At 44.0% G+C, this 23,826-nt stretch overlaps 1 protein-coding gene and 1 long non-coding RNA gene across 2 annotated transcripts; both read right to left on the bottom strand.

Annotated features, from left to right (window-relative positions):
• Window positions 1-3,280: 3,280 nt before the first annotated feature.
• Window positions 3,281-3,703, bottom strand: LOC148033083 (uncharacterized). The gene is made up of 3 exons (XR_015691774.1): window positions 3,560-3,703; window positions 3,397-3,476; window positions 3,281-3,307 (listed from the first exon to the last, which is right to left on the bottom strand). It is a non-coding gene; the product is annotated as an uncharacterized LOC148033083 (long non-coding RNA).
• A 1,481-nt stretch (window positions 3,704-5,184) lies between these two features.
• LOC148033082 (uncharacterized) lies at window positions 5,185-5,823 on the bottom strand. The gene is made up of 2 exons (XM_087684233.1): window positions 5,638-5,823; window positions 5,185-5,550 (listed from the first exon to the last, which is right to left on the bottom strand). The coding sequence occupies exons 1-2, from the start codon at window positions 5,821-5,823 to the stop codon at window positions 5,185-5,187; spliced, it is 552 nt and encodes a 183-aa protein (XP_087540359.1).
• Between the last annotated feature and the right edge of the window lie 18,003 nt (window positions 5,824-23,826).

The following is a 23,826-nucleotide window of genomic DNA, read 5'->3' as shown; positions in this document are numbered from 1 at the left end:
TGCTCGATTCGAAGCGCGCAAGTGCTCAAGGCTTGAATCCGTAGGTCCCGGAAACGGAACCAGAATGTGGGAGCTTTCACTCAACCGCCAAGACTCACGGACCGCTTATTGTTCAAGCGTTCCAAGCCGAGCACTAATGGCTACCTCTCACATAGTCGACGCGCCATCCATATCTACGGGTGTAGTGAGCTTACCTCCGTGCCGTTCGAGTTACCTCCTCTTCCGCACACTCCGGTAGCTCCATGATCCAAGTGCAAGCTTCAAGTAAGCTCAATCCTCCCACTCCAAGCTCCAAGCTCCATTGCCGCGAGCAAGACAAGAGAAGAGAAGAGAAGAGAAGAAGAGAGGAGAAGATGGAGAGCTTCTCCTCCTCGGTCCCTCACCCTCACACACTCACTCCCTCACACTCTCCCACTCCCTCTCTCAAACACAAGCTCAAGCAAGCAAGAACAAGAAGAAGAAGAAGAAGAGGAGAGCTACTTTTGGCCACACACAAGAATGAGCTTCTCATTCACTTTTCAACTTTATATACAAAACCCTAGATCCCTTTTGGGCGGTCATCCCCTTTTCCCCTTTTTACATGGCCGGCCATAGCCTAGGCCCTTTTTCCCATTGTCCTTCTATCTTCCTAGCTTCCTTTCCACCGCCTGTCTACCTTTAAAAATTGCACGGGTGAGAGCCCGGCACTCTTTTACAAGATTTTAGGGTGCACCTTTTTATTTTAAAATGCGCCTTTCCCCTTTTGCCTTTGCCTTGGACTTTTAAGGTTGCCCTTGCGCTTTTGGCCTTTACTCATTTTCTTTCTTTAGTCGGGCTACCTTTTTTCTGCCTTTGCCCTGCGTCTTTTCCACTTCTTTTTGCTTTCTTCGTGTTGGGGTTAACATCATCTATACGTTGAGTTCGAAGATGTTTACCCTCACACCAAAGTGCATTGAATAATGTGCACTAGTAGTAAAAGATAAAAGATCTAACATGTCAATTATTTATATAAAATAAAACTTATAGAAACAAATTAATTGATAGTATGTCTCACCTTTGATAAGCCACCTCGTGCGTATTCTCACTCTTCTTGAGATATATTAATTTTCTTCTCTTTTTCCATTCTCTCCATTTCCTCATGTAACCAATCTATATCAATATGACGTGGGAGCGCATTTAGATGATCTGGAAATGAGACATTACATCCATATCTAGTGCGAAATGCTTGTCTTTCACTTTTTTTTCTTGCCCTTGCTTCATTATATAGTGTTGCCCATTTGCTCATTACATCACTATCACTACAACACAATGCCGCCATACACGCGTCCATTACACGCGAAAAGTTACGGGCGTGTGTATGGTCGTTTATACTCACAACAATATCGGGCGCGTGTATACATGCATGTAACAGCGCGTGTATAATTGCATGTGAGGGTGCGTGTATTTGCGCGTAAAAACTGTCATAATACACGCTCTGTTACACGCGACACAGAGCCTAACTACAGAAATCCATTTCTTTTCAAAAAAGAAAACCATTAAGTTTTAAAAATGTCATTGTGCATTGCAGTGTTTACAAACCATTACAAAATCCCACTACATGCACTTACAACAACGTAATATATTGAAAAATATATCTTCATATGGTTATTGAAAGACAAAGTATACAATAGAAATGTCATGAATTTGGAACAATACAATGATGGATTGGTTAGGGTTCGATCTCATCTTCAATAAGATCCATCCTTGCCAAACGATCAACATCAATATCCATTTGATCAATTTGTAAGGCTACGATTAAATTTATTCTACTATCGCTATTTTGCCCATTGATAATGGTACCGATGCCTTGATCATTCTCATCATCATCACCATCATCCTCAATGGAAGGGTCATCCTCATGATCGTGAGAAATGGCACGCTCATCCTCATTATCATGATCATCTACATTGGCATGTTCGACATCATCTTCTTTGCGGCTTGCCACATCCTCCATATGCTCCATATCAGTGAATGTATTATACATTACTTTGGAACGTGGTGCAATAGGGATGACATACCACCATTTACTGTCATGCACCATTGGCAGATAGATAACCTGCTCAAATACACATAATTCATTAATTAATTAGCATATCAAAAGTCAAGGGGTGCGCGAGCTTAGATATATATGTACATGAAACACATTTGTAAAAAAATGCATACCTGCTCACATTGTTGTGGCAATACGAGCCTATCTTTCTTTGTTTGCCAAAACTTTGTAGAGTCAATAGTTACATAGCCACTTGCATGGTGTTTTATCGTTGCGTTAGGCCCTTTTTCCACCACGTTCATTTGCCATTTGACATCCAAAACATACACAAAGAAGCGGCGAAAGTCAAGTCTGTATATGTCTTGGATTGTGCCACAATAATCATCAATTTTTCCATTGGCTCCCTCAAAGCTACTAATGACACCGCAATCTTGTGTATTCCTCTTTTCATCTATTCTTTGTGTTCGAAAATGCTTGCCTTCACACCATATAGCATTGAACATAGTGCACTGGACCAAAATATAAGCAATATCTATGTAAGCAATTAATGTGAATAAATATGAAAAGCCAATCACTTACAAAGAATGCAAATTTACATTTGTTCTATGTACCTTTAACATGCATCCTCGTGCATACTCCCATTCTTCCGCCGTGATATGCAGCCCCTCATCTCTCTCTGCTCTCTCCATTTCCTCATGCAACCAATCAACATGAATATCATTCGGAAGTGTTGCTAGATGCTTAGGGTACGCCTTACGAGAGCCATGTTGCCTCCGAAAGAGAGCTCTGTCTGCTTGCCTTTTTGTCTTTGCATCCTCGTATCTTGTAACCCATCTGCTCATCACATCACTATTAAGGATGCAAGTGAAATTAAGATCATCAATCAATGTTCTCTCAATTACTTTGCTCTGTCCTTTTCCTTGAGGCACAATAGACGTCATCCTCAAGTCCTCTTCATTGCTCCATAGTCGCGGCAAAGAGCTATCCACCTGATCAATAAATTCTGATATATATACAAGAGACTCTTGTATCAACCAACCCTCAGCCATGCTTCCTTCGGGCCTTGCACTTTGCCTCACAAAGTCTTTTAAGGTCTTCATGAAGCGCTCTAGGAAGAACATCCAACGGGCATGCATAGTGCCACATAAAGCAATTTCATCCACTAAATGCACAATGAGATGTAGTTGACTTGTGAGAATGGTTCGCGGAAAAGTCTCCTCTACCATACAAACCACCTCCACTGCCATAACACGCGCATCATCCAATGTGGCTTGATCAATTGCTTTGGAACTAACATATCTGAAAAATAAATGCACAGTACGTTATACCTCATGCACATTCATTTTGCAAGGTATAATGAAGGGTGATCTTACATGGGATTTACATACCTCACAAGCTCGCCCATCTTATAAATACATCTTTTCAAACTCCTGTCTGCACAATGGTCGATGCTAGTAGGTAGTATGAGCTGCGCACATAAGAGCACATGTATATTTGAATTAGGGCATTACAAAATTTAATTTCAACCTACAATAATTGGAAAACACTTACTTGGAGCATCTTGTGCCAATCGTGGGACTTCAACCCATGTAGTTGCTCAACCCCTCTTTTCTTAGTGGTTGTAAACGCTCCCTTCAACGATCTCATGCATCCAGTGGGAGTACGCAAAGTGGTGATGGCTTGCTTTACCTGCTTCTCCTCCTTCTTTGATATAATCCAGGGAGCAGGTGGAAGACGAACGTGCCCACCCTCCTCTCGTGGCCAAGCTTGACGCATACGTCCTGCGACCTGCAAGTCCTCCCGTACGCTAACATTGTCTCTTTTACCAATAACATGTTCCCAAATACTAGATCCCACATTCTTGAAGACGTGCATGGGATCAAGAAGATGGTTGATCTTGAGATGGGTCCAATATGGTAGCCGAAAAAAAATGGAGTACCTACACAAGGGATTGCAGACTGTCATCTTTATTCCAACTTTAGAGACTACACAAAACAAGATTGGAAACAATGGAGATGTACCTGTTCATGCCATCTGGAGGAAGAACATTTGAAGACTCCCAAATACGCTTCCAATCTTTTGCACGAAGTGTCTGTGGATGAATGTTCCTCTTACTAGGAGCATATTTAGGGTGATCTGATGGGAGAAATCGATGATGATTATCGAATATGGTCTTACACAAACCATCAGCATACTCATGTACCAATGAAGGGCCACATATAGGACATGCATGTTTACCCGATGTCCTCAAACCTGTTAAAATAAAAAAAAAGATAGAATAATAAAGTCAATAGTTATAATTGATATAGCTAGTAGTATTAGAGTCGGGAGGTAGTTAGAATTCTTACCAGAACAATCGCTGTATCCTGGAAAGTCATGCATTGTCCACATCAACACTGCTTTTAAGTCGAAGTGTCGAGAGGAGGGAGGCCTACTAATGTCCACTACCACAACACCTCTCCATAGTTCCTCCAACTCATCAATCAACGGTTCAAGATAAACATCCATATGCTTGACTTTATGTTTCCCTGGAATCAGAAGGGATAACATAAGATGTCCCTTCTTGATTGCCATTGATGGTGGAAGGTTGTAATTCACCAACACAACCGGCCACACGCTGTATGCGGTGCTCTTGAAACCAAACGGATTCACTCCATCCATACCTAGGCCAAGTCTCAAGTTTCTGGGCTCTGTTTTAAAGCTGGGCCACTCATCTTCAATATGCTTCCAAGCAGGAGTGTCTGCAGGAATTCTCCACATGCCATCATCCGATCGATGCGAGGAATGCCATGACATGAGCTCTGCTATGGATTTGCACTTGAACATGTGTTTGATGCGAGGAATTATAGGAAAGTGTCGTAAGACTTTACGAGGTACATCAAAACTCTTCACATCTGTTCTATACCTTGCTTCACCACAAGTGGGACACTGTCGAGCCTCCTTATGCGTCCCACGAAAGAGAATGCAATCATTGATGCATGCATGTATGCGATCATAATCCAATCCTCCAAGAGATGTCACATAGCGCCTCGCTTTGTCTCTTGAGGTGGGTAGTATATTCCCCTTTGGAAGCATGTTTGATAATAGCCTGCATCCAATATCATCAATTAGCCCATAACCCTAAACCCTATACTGTAAACCAAAAACCACTAACTCAAATTTGCAAGTTACAATGCTTACTTCAATAATGCGTCAAGACTTGCATTGCTCCATCCATAAACTGTTTGTATATTGAGCAGTTCAAGTGAAGCACGTAAAATAGAGAATGTGCACCCTTCAAAAACCGGTGTCGATGAAGCGTTGTAGAGATGCTCTTGTTCCATATCATTGTCGTCCACACCTTTGTGATCATCCCTAAAAAGATTCCGTACCATGTCATCAAACACTTCCTCTTCCACAACTTCGTGGGGTGCAGGGCTATTGTCATCCCTTTCCCACTCATCTCCGACAAGAGATCCTGAAGCTCCAGCATCATCTCGTCGACGCTTTGCATGCTCTCGCCGTGCGTATGGCACCATGTTAGGGTGTGGTACTGCATCCTGCTTCAATCACAGTATATATATTACAACGCGCTCCATTAATTTGCACACCATGAGTTATTTTAATACTTTCAATTCACATCTTCTCACATCTAAACCTGTTTGAATCCATTCTCCATACATCGAGATGTGATTCAATGTAATTCGACGCGCTCGTACAATGCACCCTTGACATCGATTACACGTACACTTGATCCTTTGTGCCAGCCACACGTCGCGATCACGATGACGCATTGTCTCATCCTCACCAGAACTGCTTGAAGAGGATGATGACATGCTATGTCCAAAATAACCAATACAGAAGTAGAATCAGTTTTTAGTGAAATCATGCACATCCTATGCACAAAACAATGGATACACAAGAATAATCAGTTTTTAAAAAAAGTATAAACAGTCTCTGTGTCGCGTGTACAGGCGCGTCTACAATGTGTTCTGCTGCGCTTTTACACGCGTGCTTTTCGCATTTACCTGCCGCGCGCGTCGCTTTCTTTCTTTTAAAAGCGCGCCCTCTTTCAAAACACTTCTTCTTTCTGCGCCCGCTTTCTTTCTTTCAAAAGCCCTTCTTTTAAAACCGAACCTGCCTCTTCCAACCAGCCTTCTCCGTCTTGGACTACCCAAAAGAAGCAAAGGGTGCAGACAACATAGAAAGGGAGAGAGAAGCAAGAATCAACGAACTCACTTTTCAAAGACTTTTCAAAGAGGTTGGTTGTCGTTTGTTTGTTTTGGCAAATCTGTCGCTTTCTTTCTTTCCACCCGTGCTATGTGTACTTGAAAGCGACAGAGGATAGAATTGTAAGAGATATTGTAAGAGATATGTTTATTTTCTAGAATGGTAGATATATGTTGTAGGTTATATATTGTAGGAGATATATTGAGGAGATATATTGTAGGAGATATGTTTATTTTTTATATGCATGTTTTGCTTGGTTCATTGAGGCGGAATTTCGACGCTTCGTAGATTCTTCATGGATCCAGGCTCTTCCTCCGATCCGTTGGCATACGCCACTTGGATGATGGAGATGATAAACCATTTTGGGCGCCATCCTAATCCAGTGGAGCTGACAGAGTATATGTATGCCCATCCTCCTCCTAGACTCCCAGGTCACACCGCGCCCCCAAGTACACAAGCCTCTCCACTGCCGTCTACGCCTGCGAGTCCGGCGAGACGTACCCCTGCGCATACACGCTCACCGAGGAGACACACCCCTGCACGGACACACTCACGCACACCCTCCTCTGTACCGTCACGTGAGGGCTCACGGCCACCATCACGTGCTCCCTCACAGTCACAGTCACGTGCAGCCACCCCTAGTCATGGCTACTCCCGCAGTACAGATGAGAGCCGACGCCGCAGTAGGGAGAGCGGGAGTGGAGGATTATGCGGCGGGTGCTTTGGTGGGGGGGGTAGTAGGGCACGCGGTGAGAGAGGGCATGGAGGGAGGCATGTACGAGGAGACAGTGAGGAGTCGGAGGAGGCGAGAGAGGTGGAGGGAGAGATTTTCTACGATGTTACGGATAGGGGCGGGGTAGTCATGGATGCGAGAGGGAAAGAGGTGATGGAGTATATGCGGGGGGTAGTTTCAAACATGTATAGAAACTGTTTTGTAAAATTTAAAGATCAGGAGAGCCGGTTAGTTAGGGAGGTCCTAGATAGTGTACATAGTCGGTACCCCAATCCCCCACGAGCGACATTCTCGGATGTATGGGGAAGGACGCGAATAAGGGAGATCTTAAGTAATAAAAGATCTCACCTTAAGAAACTCGCGTACGATGATGGGGTGAATGTAGCTGCGGGTGGCTATCCTTGTGAGAAACCTGCCACTGCCCACAAACGCGAGTGGAAGGAGGCAAAGAAGCGCGCAGAGGGAGGCGTGAAGAGCAGGCAGCATGTGGAGGCACGACGGATCCAGATGGAGACCATTGGATCGTCGCATTTCGGATCTGGCGGCGTCGAGTCGTGGGAGGCAGAGTTCGTAAGTAACTTGCCTCTTTATTTGATTGTTTGCCAAATTCATTGATTCTATGATTGTTTTGATCTTACAAACTATCTTGATTATGTTACAGCGACGGGTTATGGGGAGGAGGCCCACAGCCCACGAGACTGGGTATGCTCGCCGCAATAGCAGACGTGACATGTGGGCCATCTTCAGAAACGAGGGACGTATTACGGGCACCCAAAGCGCGTGTCATCTGTCAAAATCGCGTATATTTACGCGGATAGTGTGTTAGATTCGCGTGTAAATTCGCAGCAAAACTGTCCAGAACGCGTGTATGGGGTCGTGTATTTGCGCGACTGGCTATCACTGTACACGCGCTTTTACACGCATGTCTCTGGCCGTGATGATACACGTGCTATTACACGGGCCCGACACTTTTTTTCCCAAGTCATTTTGTGCGGCTAGGAGCGCGGGTATGAGCCCAATCCCTTGTAGTGTATGGAGCACACAAAAACTATTTAACTTACGAAGTTCTTCTTTTGTTAGCACTTTACTCATTCCTTTTTCTTGATGTATTACATAGGTTATCCTCAAGTCTTCATCATCTTTCCATAGTCATGGTTGAGAGGGATCCACTTCAGCAAGATATTCAGACATATAAACAAGGGATGATTGCACTAACCAACCCTCAGCCATGCTTCCCTCAGGCCGTGCTTTTTGCCTCACAAAATCTTTCAAGGTTTTCATGAAGCGCTCAAGAGAAAACATCCACCTTGCCTAAACTCCCCCACAAATTGCGATCTCATCAATCAAATGTATGAGTAAATGTAATTGAGTAGTCAAAATGGATTGAGGAAAAATTTCCTCCACCAAACAAACCACCTCAATAGATAATACTCGAGCATCTTGCAATGTGTTTGGATCAATTTCCTTCGAGCTCATGTATCTGTTAAGATGTATTTGAGAATTGTTTATTTTTGTGTAGAAATTCAAAGATATATAATGAAAAATTACAATGTATACACACCTCACAAGCTCTCCCATCTTGTAAATGATATCATGTACATCTTTGGATACACAATGGGACATGCTAGTAGGAAGTACAAACTGAATGTAAACAATATTCATAGATCAAATGATTAGTTGAGGAAAAAGTCATCATACCCCAAAGTTTACACATAGTTACTCCACTAATTACTATATTCATGGTTAGAGATACCCTTACTTGAATCATTTTGTGCCAATCGTAGGACTTCAAACCAGATAGTTGCTCCACACCTCTTTTCTTTTTCTTTATGAAGGCTCCCTTGAGACATCTCATACATCCTGTGGGTGTTTGAAAGCTACATATTTATTCATTTACTATTTTTTCCTCGTTCTTTGACAACATCGAAGGTGCATGGGGTAGCTCGATCTTTCCTCTGGGTCCAATGCGTGGCCAGGCTCGTCTCATACGACCAATGTTACGTAAATCGTCCCTTACATTGACTGAATCACGAGCCCCCTATCAAGAGATCCCATAATGTAGATACAACATTTTTGAATATGTGCATGGGGTCCAACAGGTGATTGATCTTGAGTTCAGTCCAATACGGAAGACGAAAAAATATAGAGAACCTAACAAACAAACAATATATTATGTAAACAATTCATTATGCTAAATACTTTAAAGTCCATTGAGAGAAATGCACTCCTGCCGAGTGGAGGGTGGCTGTCGGCATTAATCCATCTCTCCTTCCAATCTCGAATGGTTAGAGATTGTGGAGTCATTCCATTAGTAGGGAGAACATATTTGGGATGGTCAATATGAATAAATCAATGATGATTGTCGTACATAACCTTCTTTAAACGTGCTGGCCTAGAGGAAACTAGAGAGGGATCGCAAATAGGACATGCATGATATCCTGATGTGGTTAAACCTGAACAAACAAGTGAATTAATAAAATGCAATTGATTCAAGTCTTGAATTTCAAATATAGAGTTATATACATGTACCTGAATACTCTCCGTATCCTAGAAAGTCATGCATGGTCCACAACAACATGGCCTTCAATGTGAAATCTCTAGAGGATGCAGATGCACTTGTATCTTGCACCTCAATACCTTCCCATAACATTTCTAACTCTTCAATCAAAGGCTCTAAGTAAATGTCCATGTTTTTTACCTTGTGCTTTCCAAGAATCAGAAGGGACAATATCACATGTCTCTTTTTAATTGCCATGGATGGAGGAATATTAAAGTTCACCAATACCACTGGCCATACACTGTATGATGTGCTTTTGATGCCAAATGGATTGATTTCATCCATACCTAAACAAATCTCAAATTTATTGGCTCTTCTTTGAAAACCAGCCACAAATGATCTATATGTTGCCATGCCGGTGTGTCTACAGGGATCCTCCATTTTCCATCACTTGAACGATGACTAGCATGCCATGACATGAGCTTTCCAATAGACTTACACTTGAACATAAGTTTTATACGTGGAACAATCGGAAAATGTTCAAAACCTTACGAGGCACATCCATTGACTTCATCTCCAGTTTGTATCTTGATTCGCCACAAACAGGACACTCTCATGTGAAATCATGAATCCCACGAAATAAGACACAATTATTGACACATGCATGGATCTTGACATAATCGAGGCCTGCCAGCGATGTCAAGTAATGTCTTGCTTGCTCTCTCTTAGTTGGCAATTTGTTTTCTTTTGGAAGCATTTATGATAATAACCTACATATATTTTTAAAAGTGAGTTAAAAAACCACCAACATATATTTATGTCTGATTTCAAAATAGGACAATTAATATTATGATTCATAAGCCAAACTGAATTGATAGCTACTTCAATAACGCATCCAAACTGACATTAGTCCATCTATAAATTGTTTGCAAGTTAAGTATCTCGAGGGACGCACGAAGAACGGAGTACGTACAACCTTCATACAACGGAGTAGATGATGCTACGTATAGTGGATCATCTGGCTTTGTCGAGTGACATTCTCCCTGAACCGGTTGCGAAAATAGATGGTGTACCATGTTGTCCAAAATCTTATCCTCTACGACTTGATGGGGCATTTCATGACGGCTACTATCATGGTCGTGAGTCTCTACTCTTCTTAAAGACTCTGCCTCCTCGTGTCGATGTTTTGCAGCCTCTCGAAGCTCGGGAGGGAGCATCTGAGGATGTGGCACCGCATCCTGCTCAACCACAAAAAGGAGTTTCATGTAAGTTGATATATATTGAGTAATATAGAGTAGCAATCTTAGTGGTAAAAAAAAACAATAAATACCGGTGATTTTTCTCAGTCCCATTCTCCATACAAGCTGCGGTGTGACATTTCAATTCGACGTGCTCGAAAATTACACCCTCGACAACGATCACACATGCATTTAATTTTTCCTCGTAGCCATGCATCTCGATTATGAAGACGTAATGTTTTATCCTCACTTGAGGATGTGTTCCTTGACTCATCAGCATGCACCGCACTAGGTAATGACGACGACATAATTAAATCTAACTCATGACAACATCAAAATATTTGTCATTCATATGTTTACATAAAAACTTCAAACTAGTGTATTAATTATTCTAAGATCTCAATTTTAAATATACAAAACTCATCATAAATACATTAAAACTTATGATAAGAATTCACTATCAAAACTTATCTTAAAAACAAAAAATTATGATAAAGCCTAAATGCGCGTCTATATCCGCGTTTACATACGCGTCTATATTAGCGTCTATTTGTGCGTCTATGTTCGCGTCTATACTTGTGTTTACATGAACAATAGACGCGTATATACACGCCAAAATAGACGCACACGTCAAAATTCAAACCATACTTAAATCATTTCTTTTCAAACTGCGCCTTTTCTTTCCTGCGTTTTTTGCGATTCTAAAGCTTGAGTTTAGCCGACATGCAGTCTCTTCATGCCTCACCTAGTCTCTTCATGCCTCACGTCCTCATGACTCACCTCTTCTTTCATTTCAAACACACAAGAAGGGAAAAAGGAAAGCCAAGGAGAGGAAGAAAGAGAGAACAAGAGAGAGGAGAACAAGAAGAAGTAGCAAGAAAGCAAGCAAGCATCAAGCACTACAAGATATAGACCTTATAGCGACGTTTAAAGCGACGAAAATACAAACAACAAAATTTGCCCCCGTCGTCGGAAAAAGCGTCGTTATTGACGACGCCATGGAATCGTCGCTATTTGCGTCGCTATATGCGTCGCAAATGCGACGCATATAGCGACGCAAATAGCGACGCATATAGCGACGGTTGCAGAGAATTTGCGACGCTGATAGCGACGACAATAGCGACGTCTGCAGTAAATTTGCGACGCAAATAGCGACGGTAACAGAGGAAAAAAAAATTTTGTGGCAGGGCAGCAAGCTGCCCTGCCACATATAGCACTGTGTGCTGTATGAGAGCCATACAAAATAGTTTCTGCACTGCTGCATACAAAGCGTTTGCAAACAAAAAGAATCTATACTGAAATCATAAAACTGATAGATGAAATAAATACATGATATCGCATAAAATGCGATTGGTACAATCATAAAACAATATCACTAATACATAGAAAATGTCTACATAGATCGGGCGACTAAAAACTAAAGGTATGTGAGCGCTAAGGATCCGAGGGCGAGCTACAAATCGTCGTCCCCCGAAAGCTCGTCCCTCTGCAAAGGAGCATCAAACGGATTCTGCAGAAAAAGAAACAACATATCAATCCACCATACAATAATGCATTCAAATATCTCATGGTAACTACGGACATGAAAGATGAGAGACTTACTGGGCCGCCGCGTCTGTACAATCGGTCGATCAATGATCTGAGACCGTGCCTCTCTGCATATTGAGTCTCAAGGCCTTGCGGATCACGATTTGTAATGGAGTGCTGCAAAGAAAACAAAATGCTAACTGTTAGAAATATGATTGTCAGTACAAATAATATCTCAAAAAAACAAATAAGCAAAACAAAAGAGAAACTTACAAAGTCCTCCAAATATGTCCTGTGGCCGCCACTCCCAAGATGATGTACCGATCCGGCCTCGATTCGTGCCCTCGCCGCCTCCCGCTGCTGACTCCAACGTCCTGGCGAATTTGTAGCCTCCTCCCTCAGTCGGCGCCAGTCCTCTGCATCTAACCACTCGGGCTTTGGAGCCCCACTCTTGATTGCCTTGCGTGCGTCGGATCGTCTATGTGACATGTATGCACGCATGCAATCCATCATCCAGCCCGTAGAGAATCTATCCACTGCGGCTGGCACCGGGAACTCCTCATGCAAGGATGCTACTATGTACTCCTTGCTCCCCTCCGGTATGTTCCTCCAATGATCCAGGACGTTGTGCCGAAAAACTTGTTGGCACAACTCCCTCATGCGAGCTATCACCCTCCTCCCCTCATCATTCATGATGATAGCTCCTGACCTGCCATCCACTAGGTATCCATAATCCCTAGGAGTGTGCCTCGTATGGGCCCTCTCCCATCTCCGTCCACGCTCCTGGGCATATCCAGGAGACCCCTGAACATCCGGTGTACCGACGGGGGTACCCTCTCCCGGAGTGCCACTGAAAGGGGTGCCACCAGAGGGGGTGCCACCAAAAGGAGTGCCACCAGAGAGGGTGCCACCAAAAGGAGTGCCACCAAAAGGCGTGACATCTGCCGACGGCTACGCAAAAGCCGGAGTAACTGGAGTGGACGTCCCCACAGGTGTGACAAATCCTGGAGGTGACCGAGCTCTAGCTGAACGACGAGACGGAGACACCGCGTCCGTGTCTCCACAGCAGCACCCCCCTGATCCTCCTGCAGTCGCAGTCCCTCCCTCTGGCCCAAGTCGCGAGCGTCGAGATCGTCTGCTCGAAGCTGAAGCATCTGATCGCACTGAAGCTGATCTAGCAGAGCGCCCTGACGAAGAACGAGACAGCTCCTGATCTGCTATCTCTCTGAATCTCGCGAGCTGATCTGGAGACATACGTGCCATCATCTCCTGAAACTCCTCATCGCTCATCCCTCGACTCATCCTGAAAATAAAGATACCTGCAGAGATAAAAAATAATGTTAGAATAATCAATTGAAACTATACAAAGCGCATTAATATAAATCATTTTTGAAAAATCCATCTTAAAATGCATATCTTATCTACCTTTATGGAAGATCTAAACAACGAATTGAGTAATACAATTCTCCAAGAATGAAGTATTCTATGGTCCCATGTTAATCTCCTGACATAACTCTGCATACACTGGAAGGTCGATAGACATGTCACCACAAAAGAACGAGTCTGCCTCGTTCTCAAAAAATTCTACGACTTCTGTATTTCCATCATTGTTAGCCGATGCGGGCTCCAAGCTTGCGGTGGCCTCCACCCCTTGTAATTTCGATCCCTCTATTTGCATATATTCTTCATCTATGCCTGGAACATCGCTTTGATCGTATACTCTCGCACCTCTAGGAGTTGAAGGTATAACATACCACCATCGAGGTTGTCGGGGATTTGGATAGAAGATTACCTGTTCACAAACACTTACAAACCATCTTCAAACCATTGTGACATAAAGCATGTCGTATTACAATTAGCAAGCAAATGACTAGAAGATTACCTGTTCACAATGTGCCGGCAACACAAAGGTGTCGCGCAAATCCATCCATTTTTTTTCGGAATCTATTTCGAGAAATCCAGATGGACCTCGTCGAACCGTTGCGCCAGCTCCTCCAAGTACCACTTTGAACCACTGCACATCGAATATTATCATGGAGAAGCTACGGTAATCCACCGAAATAATACTTTGCAAATTCCCAAAATACTCCATCTCATCCACAACCGTGTTCGGATCCGTTGCTCGTCGCCGGCTCTCTTGCTCAAACCTTGCCATGACACCACAGTCCATTGTGGAGCGCATTTTGTCAATACGCTCCACCCGAAAATGCCGTCCGCGCGACCACGCTGCACTATATATTTTGTACTGCACATTGAAACACTCAAATTAGATGTAGCAAACAAATTCAGATACGACACATTCTAAACCCCTCATTACCTTTGGACTACATCCCCTCGAGAACTCCCACTCCTCCATTGAGACCTCTGCCCCTTCGCTGGATGCTGCGATCAAGGCTCCATGCAACCATCGTGTTGACATAAACCGCGGCATCTCCTCCATGCCTTCGGGATATCGAATCGGTCGGTGACGCGTACTGCGTCGGAATTCAGCTCGCGCTTCCTCTCGATCTTGCCTTGCAATCTGGTACTTGGCGAGCCACGTCTCCATGGAGGCATGGTGCAACATACAAAAGCGATTCACTTTCTCTTCCATTGAGGCATCCATTCTTTTTTCTACCCCATTTCCAACCACCACATCTCCAGTCAGCCTGTCATCGTCCTTGAGCATCCATAGCATTTCATTGTCTGGTTCCACCGTTGGTAGCCATTGTGAGATATGCACTAATGCCTCTGACACCAACCAACCCTCCGCCATGCTACCTTCCGGACGAGCTCGTTGTCGCACAAAGCCTTTCAGGGTTTTCATGAAGCGCTCCAGGAAGAACATCCATCACGTATGGACAGGTCCGGCAATCTCCACTTCGTCCACAAGATGCACAAGAAGGTGAACTTGTATCGTGAGCATGCTAGTGGGCAGGTATTTCTCAAAGAGACAGACCGTCTCAACTGCTCCCCGCCTTGCGGATTCAATAGAGGACGTCTTAATCTCTTTCTGTGAGATCCATTGCACCAAAGTCGACAGCTTGTAAATGGCCCCACGAATTTCTGGAGTTAGGCATCCCGCGATCGCGATCGGTAGAACAAACTGCCACAAATGAGAAAGCATTAAGAATAATGGTCACTTTTCAAATTTCAAAATGTCCACGCTTATTAAAATCCATTCTGTTCACAAACCTGACATATCTTATGCCAATCATGGGATTTTAGCCCAGACATTTGGTCATCTTTAGAAAATGCGGACCTGAGAGAACGCATCATACCCGTCGGAGTGCGGATAGACTTGATTACTTGCTTCACAATGCGCTCTTCTTTGGTAGACAAAACCCAGGGAGCGCGAGGAAGCTGCACTCCCCCTTCAGCACTCGACTGCGGCCAAAGCGCCTCCATCTTACCTACCTCCTTTAAATCCATTCGTGACCCTATAGTGTCTCTCTTTCCTGTGATGTGGTCCCATAGCAAGCTGCCCACATTTTTGAAAATATGCATGGGATCCAACAAGTGGTTGACCTGTAAGTGGGTCCAATATGGCAACTCGTAGAAAACTGAGAACCGTCGCATTCCATTTGGATGTGATTCCGGGTTTACCATTTTCAGCTCGTACCAGCTTGCAACGTTCATACGTGCTGGAGGTCGTCCAAGAAAACCTTCCCTGAGTTCATGATCCTCCGGCAAGAAAGTGGCGTGTCCTTGATATACCATCTTCTTCATGGTTCGTGACCTTCGGGAGTCTAACTGTGGCCCACACAATGGACATGCATGATAACCTGAGGTAACGAGACCTGCAAGGCGATCCACGACCTAGTGAATACTTGATTGAATGAAATAAAATATAGATATTACCGGCGTGAACAAATGTCTGCTCACCTGAGCACTCTCCCAATCCCGGAAAGTCATGCATCGTCCACATGAGAATGGCTCGAATGTTGGCTGACCGCCGACCATCGCGCCTGCTCATATCTTGCACCGTGACCCCCTCCTCCCACAAAATCTTAAGCTCATCGACTAATGGACGAAGATACACGTCCATATTTTTTACTTTGTAGCGGCCCGGGACGAGCAAGCTAAGGATGAGATGTCCTTTCTTCGTAGAAAGCCATGGAGGAATGTTGTAGTTGACAAGCACTATAGGCCACACACTGTAAGAAGTCGAGCGCAGACCGAATGGGTTCACACCATCCATGGCGAGACCGAGCCGAAGATTCCTTGGCTCTCGCGCAAAGCCTGGGAAGGTAGAGTCAATGTGGCTCCATGCGCACGAATCTGCTGATATTCGTTGCACTCCATCCGTAGACCTATTCTGCACATGCCACGTTGTCAAGCTTGCCATGGCAGACGTGCGAAACATGTGGTTTATGCGGGGGATGAGCGGAAAGTGTCTGAGGACTTTTTGAGGGATGGTCTGCCCTTGCAAGTCCTGTCGATACCTGTGAGCACCACACTTTGGACATGTCTCCATAGTCTCGTATTCATCTCGAAACAATATGCAGTCGTTGATACATGCATGGATGTTATTGTAGTCCATGCCAAGCTTCCGTAAAACATGTCGTGCATCATCACGAGACTCAGGCATGGTGTTTGCAGGTGGCAATATATGATATTTCAATAACCTGAAAACATCATAAAACACCTTGAAAAATCCATCCATATTTACAATAATACTGTTTAAAAAAAAAACAATGAAGTCTGTATGCAAGGTACCTGAATAACTCAGTCACACTCGTATCGCTCCAACCGTATTTCGCTTGCACACTTAAGAGTGCAAGCAATGTCTTCAACCGAGATACTCGGCACCCATCATATAATGGTATGGATGCTTCCTCTCTAAGCGGGTCAGATGTCTCAACATCCATGGGAATCAATGCATCGATCATTGCCTCCATCTCAGGCTCCAAGATTGTAGGCAAGTCGGGAAGGTTGTCTGTCTCCTCTGGCATTGACGATATAGATGGGCCTTGCGAGTGGTCTATTGGCTCCTGCCATCCATCCATCTCACGTCCACGAACTCTTCTAATTGGCCGCAAAGGGTGCTCTCCCCCTTGGGTCGAGACATCACCCCCCTGGACACAAAATTTGCCAACAAGACCCAATCTTATTGTGTATGGTTTTCAATTAGCTTGAGAGTACAATGCATGAAAAATGCTAACTTGAAAATACCGTTTGCTGAAAATCTGCAATCGCCTGATCAATAATCTCAGGTTGAAACTCGCCAAATCGTCGTACGTGTTCTATAGACAATCGACGTTTTCGTCTAATTGCCAACTTGCATTGAGAGCAAGGACATGGGACACGCTGATTAAGATACGACTCGCGGTCTTGAACAATAGGACCTTCTTCGTTTGCCATCTTATCTACATTACAGCAAACGAGGCTTAAATGGATAGCTTTTTGGAGATGTACGTCAACTTGCAAGTTGACCATAAACCTTGCATTGTATATAGTAGTCGAGAGATTTTCCGATGTTATATCTCGGCCTTGTATCATGCTCAACGATTTGTTTGTCCCGGTAGATAATTTTTTGTTATATCTCGGCTTTGAGTATAAGTAATCCATTTTAAAATTAATGCGCGCCATCTATGAAATTTTACAACTATAGTAATAAAATTTATTTCAATCAATTCTACTCATAGTCATAAGACCTGAGAGAAATTATCCTATACTCAATTTAAGGGATCTCCACTTCTATAACAATAATTTTGGGTTAATTTTGATGAAGTACGTGGCCGTATGCAAAGCACATTGCATACCATTATCGATACGTATATTATCTTAAATTTCATTCCCTTCCCTCTCCCTCTCCCTCTCCCTCACCCTCTCCCTCTCTTTCTCTCACCCTCTCCCTCACCCTCTCGTTCTCTTTCTCTCCCTCTCTCATTTCCTCCCTCCTCCTCCCTCTCCCTCTCCCTCCCTCTTTCTCCCTCTTTCTCCCTCTCCCTCTCCCTCGCTCCCTCGCTCCCTCTCCCTCCCCCTCCCTCTTTCTCTCCCTCTCTCATTTCCTTCCCCTCCCCCTCCCTCTCCCTCTCCCTCTCCCTCTCTTTTTCTCCCTCTCCCTCTCTATCTCTCTTTCTCTCTCATTTCCTAAACAAGCAAAAAATAAAGTGATTTAAACATCCTCCAAGCAAAAGGGAGAGGGAGAGATACAATGCACTCTCCCTCTCTTTCTCTTTCTATCCCTCTCTCATTTCCTTCCCCTTCCTATCCCTCTCACTCTCTTTCTCTCTCATTTCCTCTCCTAAACAAGAAAAAAATAAAGTGATTCAAACATTAAACAAGCAAAAGGGAGAGGGAGGGAGAGAGAGAATGCACTCTCCCTCCTTCTCCCTCTCTTTTTCTTTCTCTCCCTCTCCTATTTCCTCCCCCTCCCTCTCCCTCTCCCTCTATTTCTCTTTCTCTTTCTTTCCCTTTCCCTCTCCCTCTCCCACTCTTTCTCTCTTACTCTCTCGTTTCCTCTCCTAAACAAGCAAAGAAGAAAGTAATTTAAACATTAAACAAGCAAAAGGGAGAGAGAGAGAGAGAGAATGCACTCTCACTCTCTTTCTCTCCCTCTCCCTCTCTTTCTCTCCCTCTCTCTCCCTCTCCCTCTCCTTCTCTTTCTTTTCCTCTCCTAAATAAACAAAAGAGAACGATTTAAACCTTCAACAAGTAAAAGAAAGAGAGAGGGAGACTCACCAATGAGATATGGCGAGCGTGGGCGGCTTCTCTTTGCAACGAGGGCTCCTCCTCTCCTTCGCGAACAACGACGGTGGCGGTGGCGGCGGCGGCGGCAACAAGTCTCTTCCTCCTCTTCTTTCACAAAGCCTTGGCTCTCTCCCTCGCTCTCGCTCTCAAAAGGCGAAGAAAACAAAATGAAAACGACGCTCTGGTTTCGGCCGCGCTTTTTTTTCCCTGCGGCGTCGCTATATGCGTCGCTATTTGCGTCGCTATTTGCGTCGCAAATAGCGACGCGTATAGCGACGCAAATAGCGACGCATATAGCGACGCCGATAAACGCCGTCGCTAATCGGCGTCGCTATTGCCCCAGTCCCTTGTAGTGAAGGGAGGGTAACTTATCAAGGAGAGGAAGAAGGAGAAGGAAGAAGCGCCACCATCCGCCACACCAAACACCCAAGGTGAGTCTCTCTCTCTCTCTCTCTCTGTGTCTCTCTCTTTCTCTCTCTACTCTGTCTGGGTATTAGGATTTCTGATTCCATTATGTATTGCATTTTGTAAATCATCAATGGCGGTCGTCGAACTAGAATCAAGCATTTGAGTGTAGACACAGGTATGGACGCGAAGAAATGTTTTCTCTCATTGCATCTGAGGATGCGTCTCAGAGCGCGTGTGCTGGCATGTGTGCTCTATAGCCTACACGCGATGACACACGCGCGCACCAGAGCATTGACCTGGAATATACGTCTGACAGCGCGTCTATACTGCATCTCAGATGCGAATATAGACGCGTTGGATAGAGGGTTGACTTTAGGAACTCATCTGAGAGTGCGTCTAACCTACAATTTAGACACGGTCATACACGCACCAGCTCTCCCAGCTCTAATAAAAAATAATATATTTTTGCAATGATGAATGTGACCAATTCCATGTTTGTGTTTATCAGTTTTCTTGTTTCTGAGAAGCATTAGCACTTAAGTTTTATGCTCAATGTCTAAAGAAAGCTCTTTGAAAATGTTTAGGTATGGATGAATGTAATATATGATTTTCTATATGCAAACAAATTTGTCTTTTTCCTGTGTTTTTTTTACAGATGTCGTATCCTAGTTCATCTAGCAATGACCCAGATTTGGATCGCATAAATGATACATTGGCCTCGTTCGGCAGGGGGTCAATGCATTTTTTGGAGGTTTTCCTAGTAGGGAAGACTTCATGGGAGAGATGACCAGACACCTTGGCCGCTCTCCCACAGCAGACGAGGTGTTCAGCGTCATGTCTGGAATGCATCTGACGTCTTTTCCTGGAACTACTTCCCAAACTCTAATTGTAGGTACTCCACATGCACGTACTCCACATGCAACACTTGTACGTGCGTTGACTAAAGCACAAGCGTCAACCGACGCACGTGCATCTGCAGAAGCATGTGCATCCAGCGAGGCAGAGGGTAGTCAACAGAGAGGGAGGAGGGAGAGTCGAGGGGGAGGATGAGGCTTGTGTGGGGGTTGCCTAGGAGGTGGCGAGCAATCACCCTCACCAATAGATCACGTAGAGGAGCATGTATGCCAGTACTATAGAGTTACAGATACTGGTGGCATCTTCCATGATGATGAAGGGATGTAATGGCGTACATGAGGAGCGTCGTGCATGCGACGTATAAAGATTGTTTCATCTACTTTAAAAATCAGAAAAGCGACTTGTGGCAGGAGGTATTGAGGGCATTCCATAGGAGGTACCCAAATCCTGAGGGTCAGTGATTCCCGGATGATTGGGGACGCACAAAAGTGAGGGATTTGCTTCACAACAAAAGATCCCACCTCATGACACGTGCCAGGGACTCACTATGGAGGTAGGAGGAGGGGCATGGAGCCTATAGCCAACCACCTATGTGCCACCGCATAGAGTGGAAGAAAGAAAGCAACAGAGAAAGTGAAGAGTCGCCAGCACGTAGAGGCGCGACGGATCCAAATGGAAACCATGGGATCGTCGCATTACGGATTGGGTGGTAGAGAGTTGTGGGAGGCAAAGTTTGTAAGTATATTTTGATTTCTAGTTTTTTAAAATTTATATTTCTTTCAATTCTTTATATAATTTATTCTAATATATTATGTCTCATAATTATTTGTATATATCATAATTGTGTTGCAGACTACTATCGTTGGTAGAATACCCACTCCTAGAGAGGTAGGTTACCATCGAGGCCATAACCGTGCAGCCACATGGCTTCACTTTTATGAGGAGGGTCTCATCACTGAGGACCAATACAATCGGGCTATGAAGATTCGACAGCCAGAGGATGTATGTTTTTCTTACTTTCCTATTAAAAGTATAGCTAATTATAACTTTTTCTCCACCATGTCTACGTAAGCAACCTTGATCTTTTGTGTGTGTAGGCGAACTCGGATGTGGAGCATAGCGAGGAGGGGGAAAGCGACGCTAGTAGCCATGGTGGTACTAGCGAAGATGTTTCTTCTTCAGATTCGTAGAGGAGCACCATACCTCTTCTATGGCCTTGTTTTCTTGTATATGTATTATCCATCTTTGAGTCTACTGCTTGCGGCCACGCTTTAGGTTGCAAGCACTTAAACTTCCCATGTAAATGCTTTTGATCTATAATGAATACATGGACTTTTATTTTCAATTCTCGTGCTCTTAGATCCATTGTCTTTTTCCCAAATGCACAATCTGATGTATAGGAGGGGGAAAATGCTCTGTGGTTTTTTTTTCCAATTTTGTTTTGCGCATCTATCTGCACGTCTAAATTGCAAAAAATGCGCGTAGACAACGAGTCATGTGTTTATGAAATGTTAACGTAACTATCTCCAAGAGTCAAACAAATTGGCACAAATCTAAACACCTAAACCTCGGAGTACTCGTTTAGAATGAGTTAAATTCCAAGAAATTCACTAGGAATTAATACGTAACCTAATCGTTACGTATTGCTAAAACTGAGACTCCTATACCCTAAATACTTACCCACTTTCACCGAAATGTAGGGACAGTGAAACATATTTGGAAAGTGAACTAGGGTTTGTCCCTAAGAATCTTACAAGATGGAACTTGGAACCCTAGGACTAACAATGTCAGTCTAATATAATCAGGAACAGATTGTTTCGTGACTCCGTTCAATGAGTAGAATAAGTCTCATAGTTCGACGCGACACTAGCGCAGCAAGTGCGGAGTCATATGATATTGTGATTGGATCACAAGGGAATGGCCAAATTATTGCAATGAGGTTGGTAGGTCCTTACGCAAGTTATCTTGCAAGAGAATGAGTAATCATCCTAATTTAGTATCTTTCTTGAGTAAAGATAATTTCTTGGAGCAAAGGACAAACCAATAAATTGGTATAACATATGAACTTAAGGTATTGACCAAGTCGGGTTAGTAGGGTACGCCCTAACCCAGGATATAGGGATCTTGACAAGTCGCGAGATCCTAGATCGAGTGCTGGACGTATTCGAAAGGAAATATTCATTCCTTAGCAGTTTGCCAACAAAAACAATCAATGGAAATGTTTATGCTGCTATATATTTTAGAGCACTGTTTGGCTTTGTTTGATCAATGAATTCAAAGATAAATGGATATCTATACTTCAGGTTGAAGGCCTGAAGGGAGAGGCAGATTCAGTTACCCCCGACTGCCTACCTAACCCTAACCAAGGGGGTTGTTAACCGCGCTGGGCAAGTGGATCGAACCTACCGCGAGAGGTCTCTCCGTTGAGTGCTACTTGGAGCAGGAGGACGCTTGGGTGCCAGGGGGGATCTGGCCGTAAATCCCTCGCCTTCCGGGCCCTACACAAGAGGCTAACGTGACTCGAGATTGGATCTCGAGGTCTGCGTACTAGTCTATGGGCAAAATCTTGGATTAGTGATCCATGTGGATTGCTGGATAGCCTTCGGGCGGATTGTGTATAGGCCTACGGGCTGGACTTTTTGTATTTCAAAGATAAATATGATAACCTGTTAATAAGAAACTTGTTTGACATTGTCTTTCTATGTCAAGTGATATGATTACGTGAAAGAACCAGTGCCTAACGGGCTAATTAAAGAAGCTGATCGATACATGTTCAACTAAATGTGTTAGGTAATTAAATAATTAAAACAACCTGAGGAAAGTGCGGTGGATGTGGCGATAGGTCCGTCCTACGGATGGGTGGTCCCAGTTGGCCGGGAGTTATGATTGATCCCGATTTACGTTGTTTTAGGGGAACGGAATGGGACTATGCCTTATGGCAGAGAGGTTGAGCTTTGCATCCCTCTCGTTTTCCATTCTTCTTAAACCAAATGCAGCGTGAATTCGCTTCGGACGTGGTGTTTCTGTGTAAAGTAGTTCGCTTGGGTCCGAAGCTAGTTGCCGTTAGGAAATGACCAATAAAGAAAATCCTAATTCAGATCGATCCTAAGTGAAAACGGCCGGAATACTTCCACTACATGGCAGACGCGGAAAGCCCTAGATCGCAAACCCCGTAACATTCCATGGGAGTGCCGGGCGGAGCTTTCTAGACATCCTTTTCGATGGACTGCCAAGACATGTCCCGAAGATACAAAGTGGACACGTTACATCACATTTCCCTGCATGGAGAACAATCAGTCGATTAGCAATATCCTGACAGCAATAAGACATGTACAATTTATTGATCTGACCTATGCTTAAAAGGCATAGACCCAGATGGAAATAACATGAAGTATAGCAAGGGCAGCATTATATGATTCTGCTAACCTACTTGGGAGAGGCCAATTGTATTGTACCCACCCTGAAGCTCTAGAAGGGCCTTGACCTACACAGCAACAAAAGTTGTCAGCTGTGTTTCAATCTTTCACCCAACCTTCATGATTAGCACAAGCTGCACCTTGCCCCCTCACAAGCAATTGCAACTTGCACAAAAAAAAAAAAAAATCAATCGTCTTCAAGCAGACTACAGATGGAGGATTGGAATACCTTAGAACAAAAGCTTACTTATGTCATATCT

Source organism: Lygodium microphyllum, chromosome 8 (genome assembly GCF_053477565.2).
Source record: "Lygodium microphyllum isolate KBCC chromosome 8, Lygodium_microphyllum_v1.1.10, whole genome shotgun sequence".
In the NCBI taxonomy this organism is placed as follows: Eukaryota; Viridiplantae; Streptophyta; class Polypodiopsida; order Schizaeales; family Lygodiaceae; genus Lygodium; species Lygodium microphyllum.
Note: the sequence above shows the minus strand (reverse complement) of the source record. Positions and strands in the feature narration are given on the sequence as shown.

What these genes read in the sequence shown, in the direction of transcription:
- LOC148033082 (XM_087684233.1), bottom strand. Translation starts at nt 5,823, where the DNA reads ATGTCATCATCCTCTTCAAGCAGTTCTGGTGAGGATGAGACAATGCGT. An exon ending in GGATTCAAACAGGTTTAGAT is followed by an intron (nt 5,551 to 5,637) that starts GTGAGAAGATGT and finishes CTGTGATTGAAG; the next exon opens with CAGGATGCAGTACCACACCC.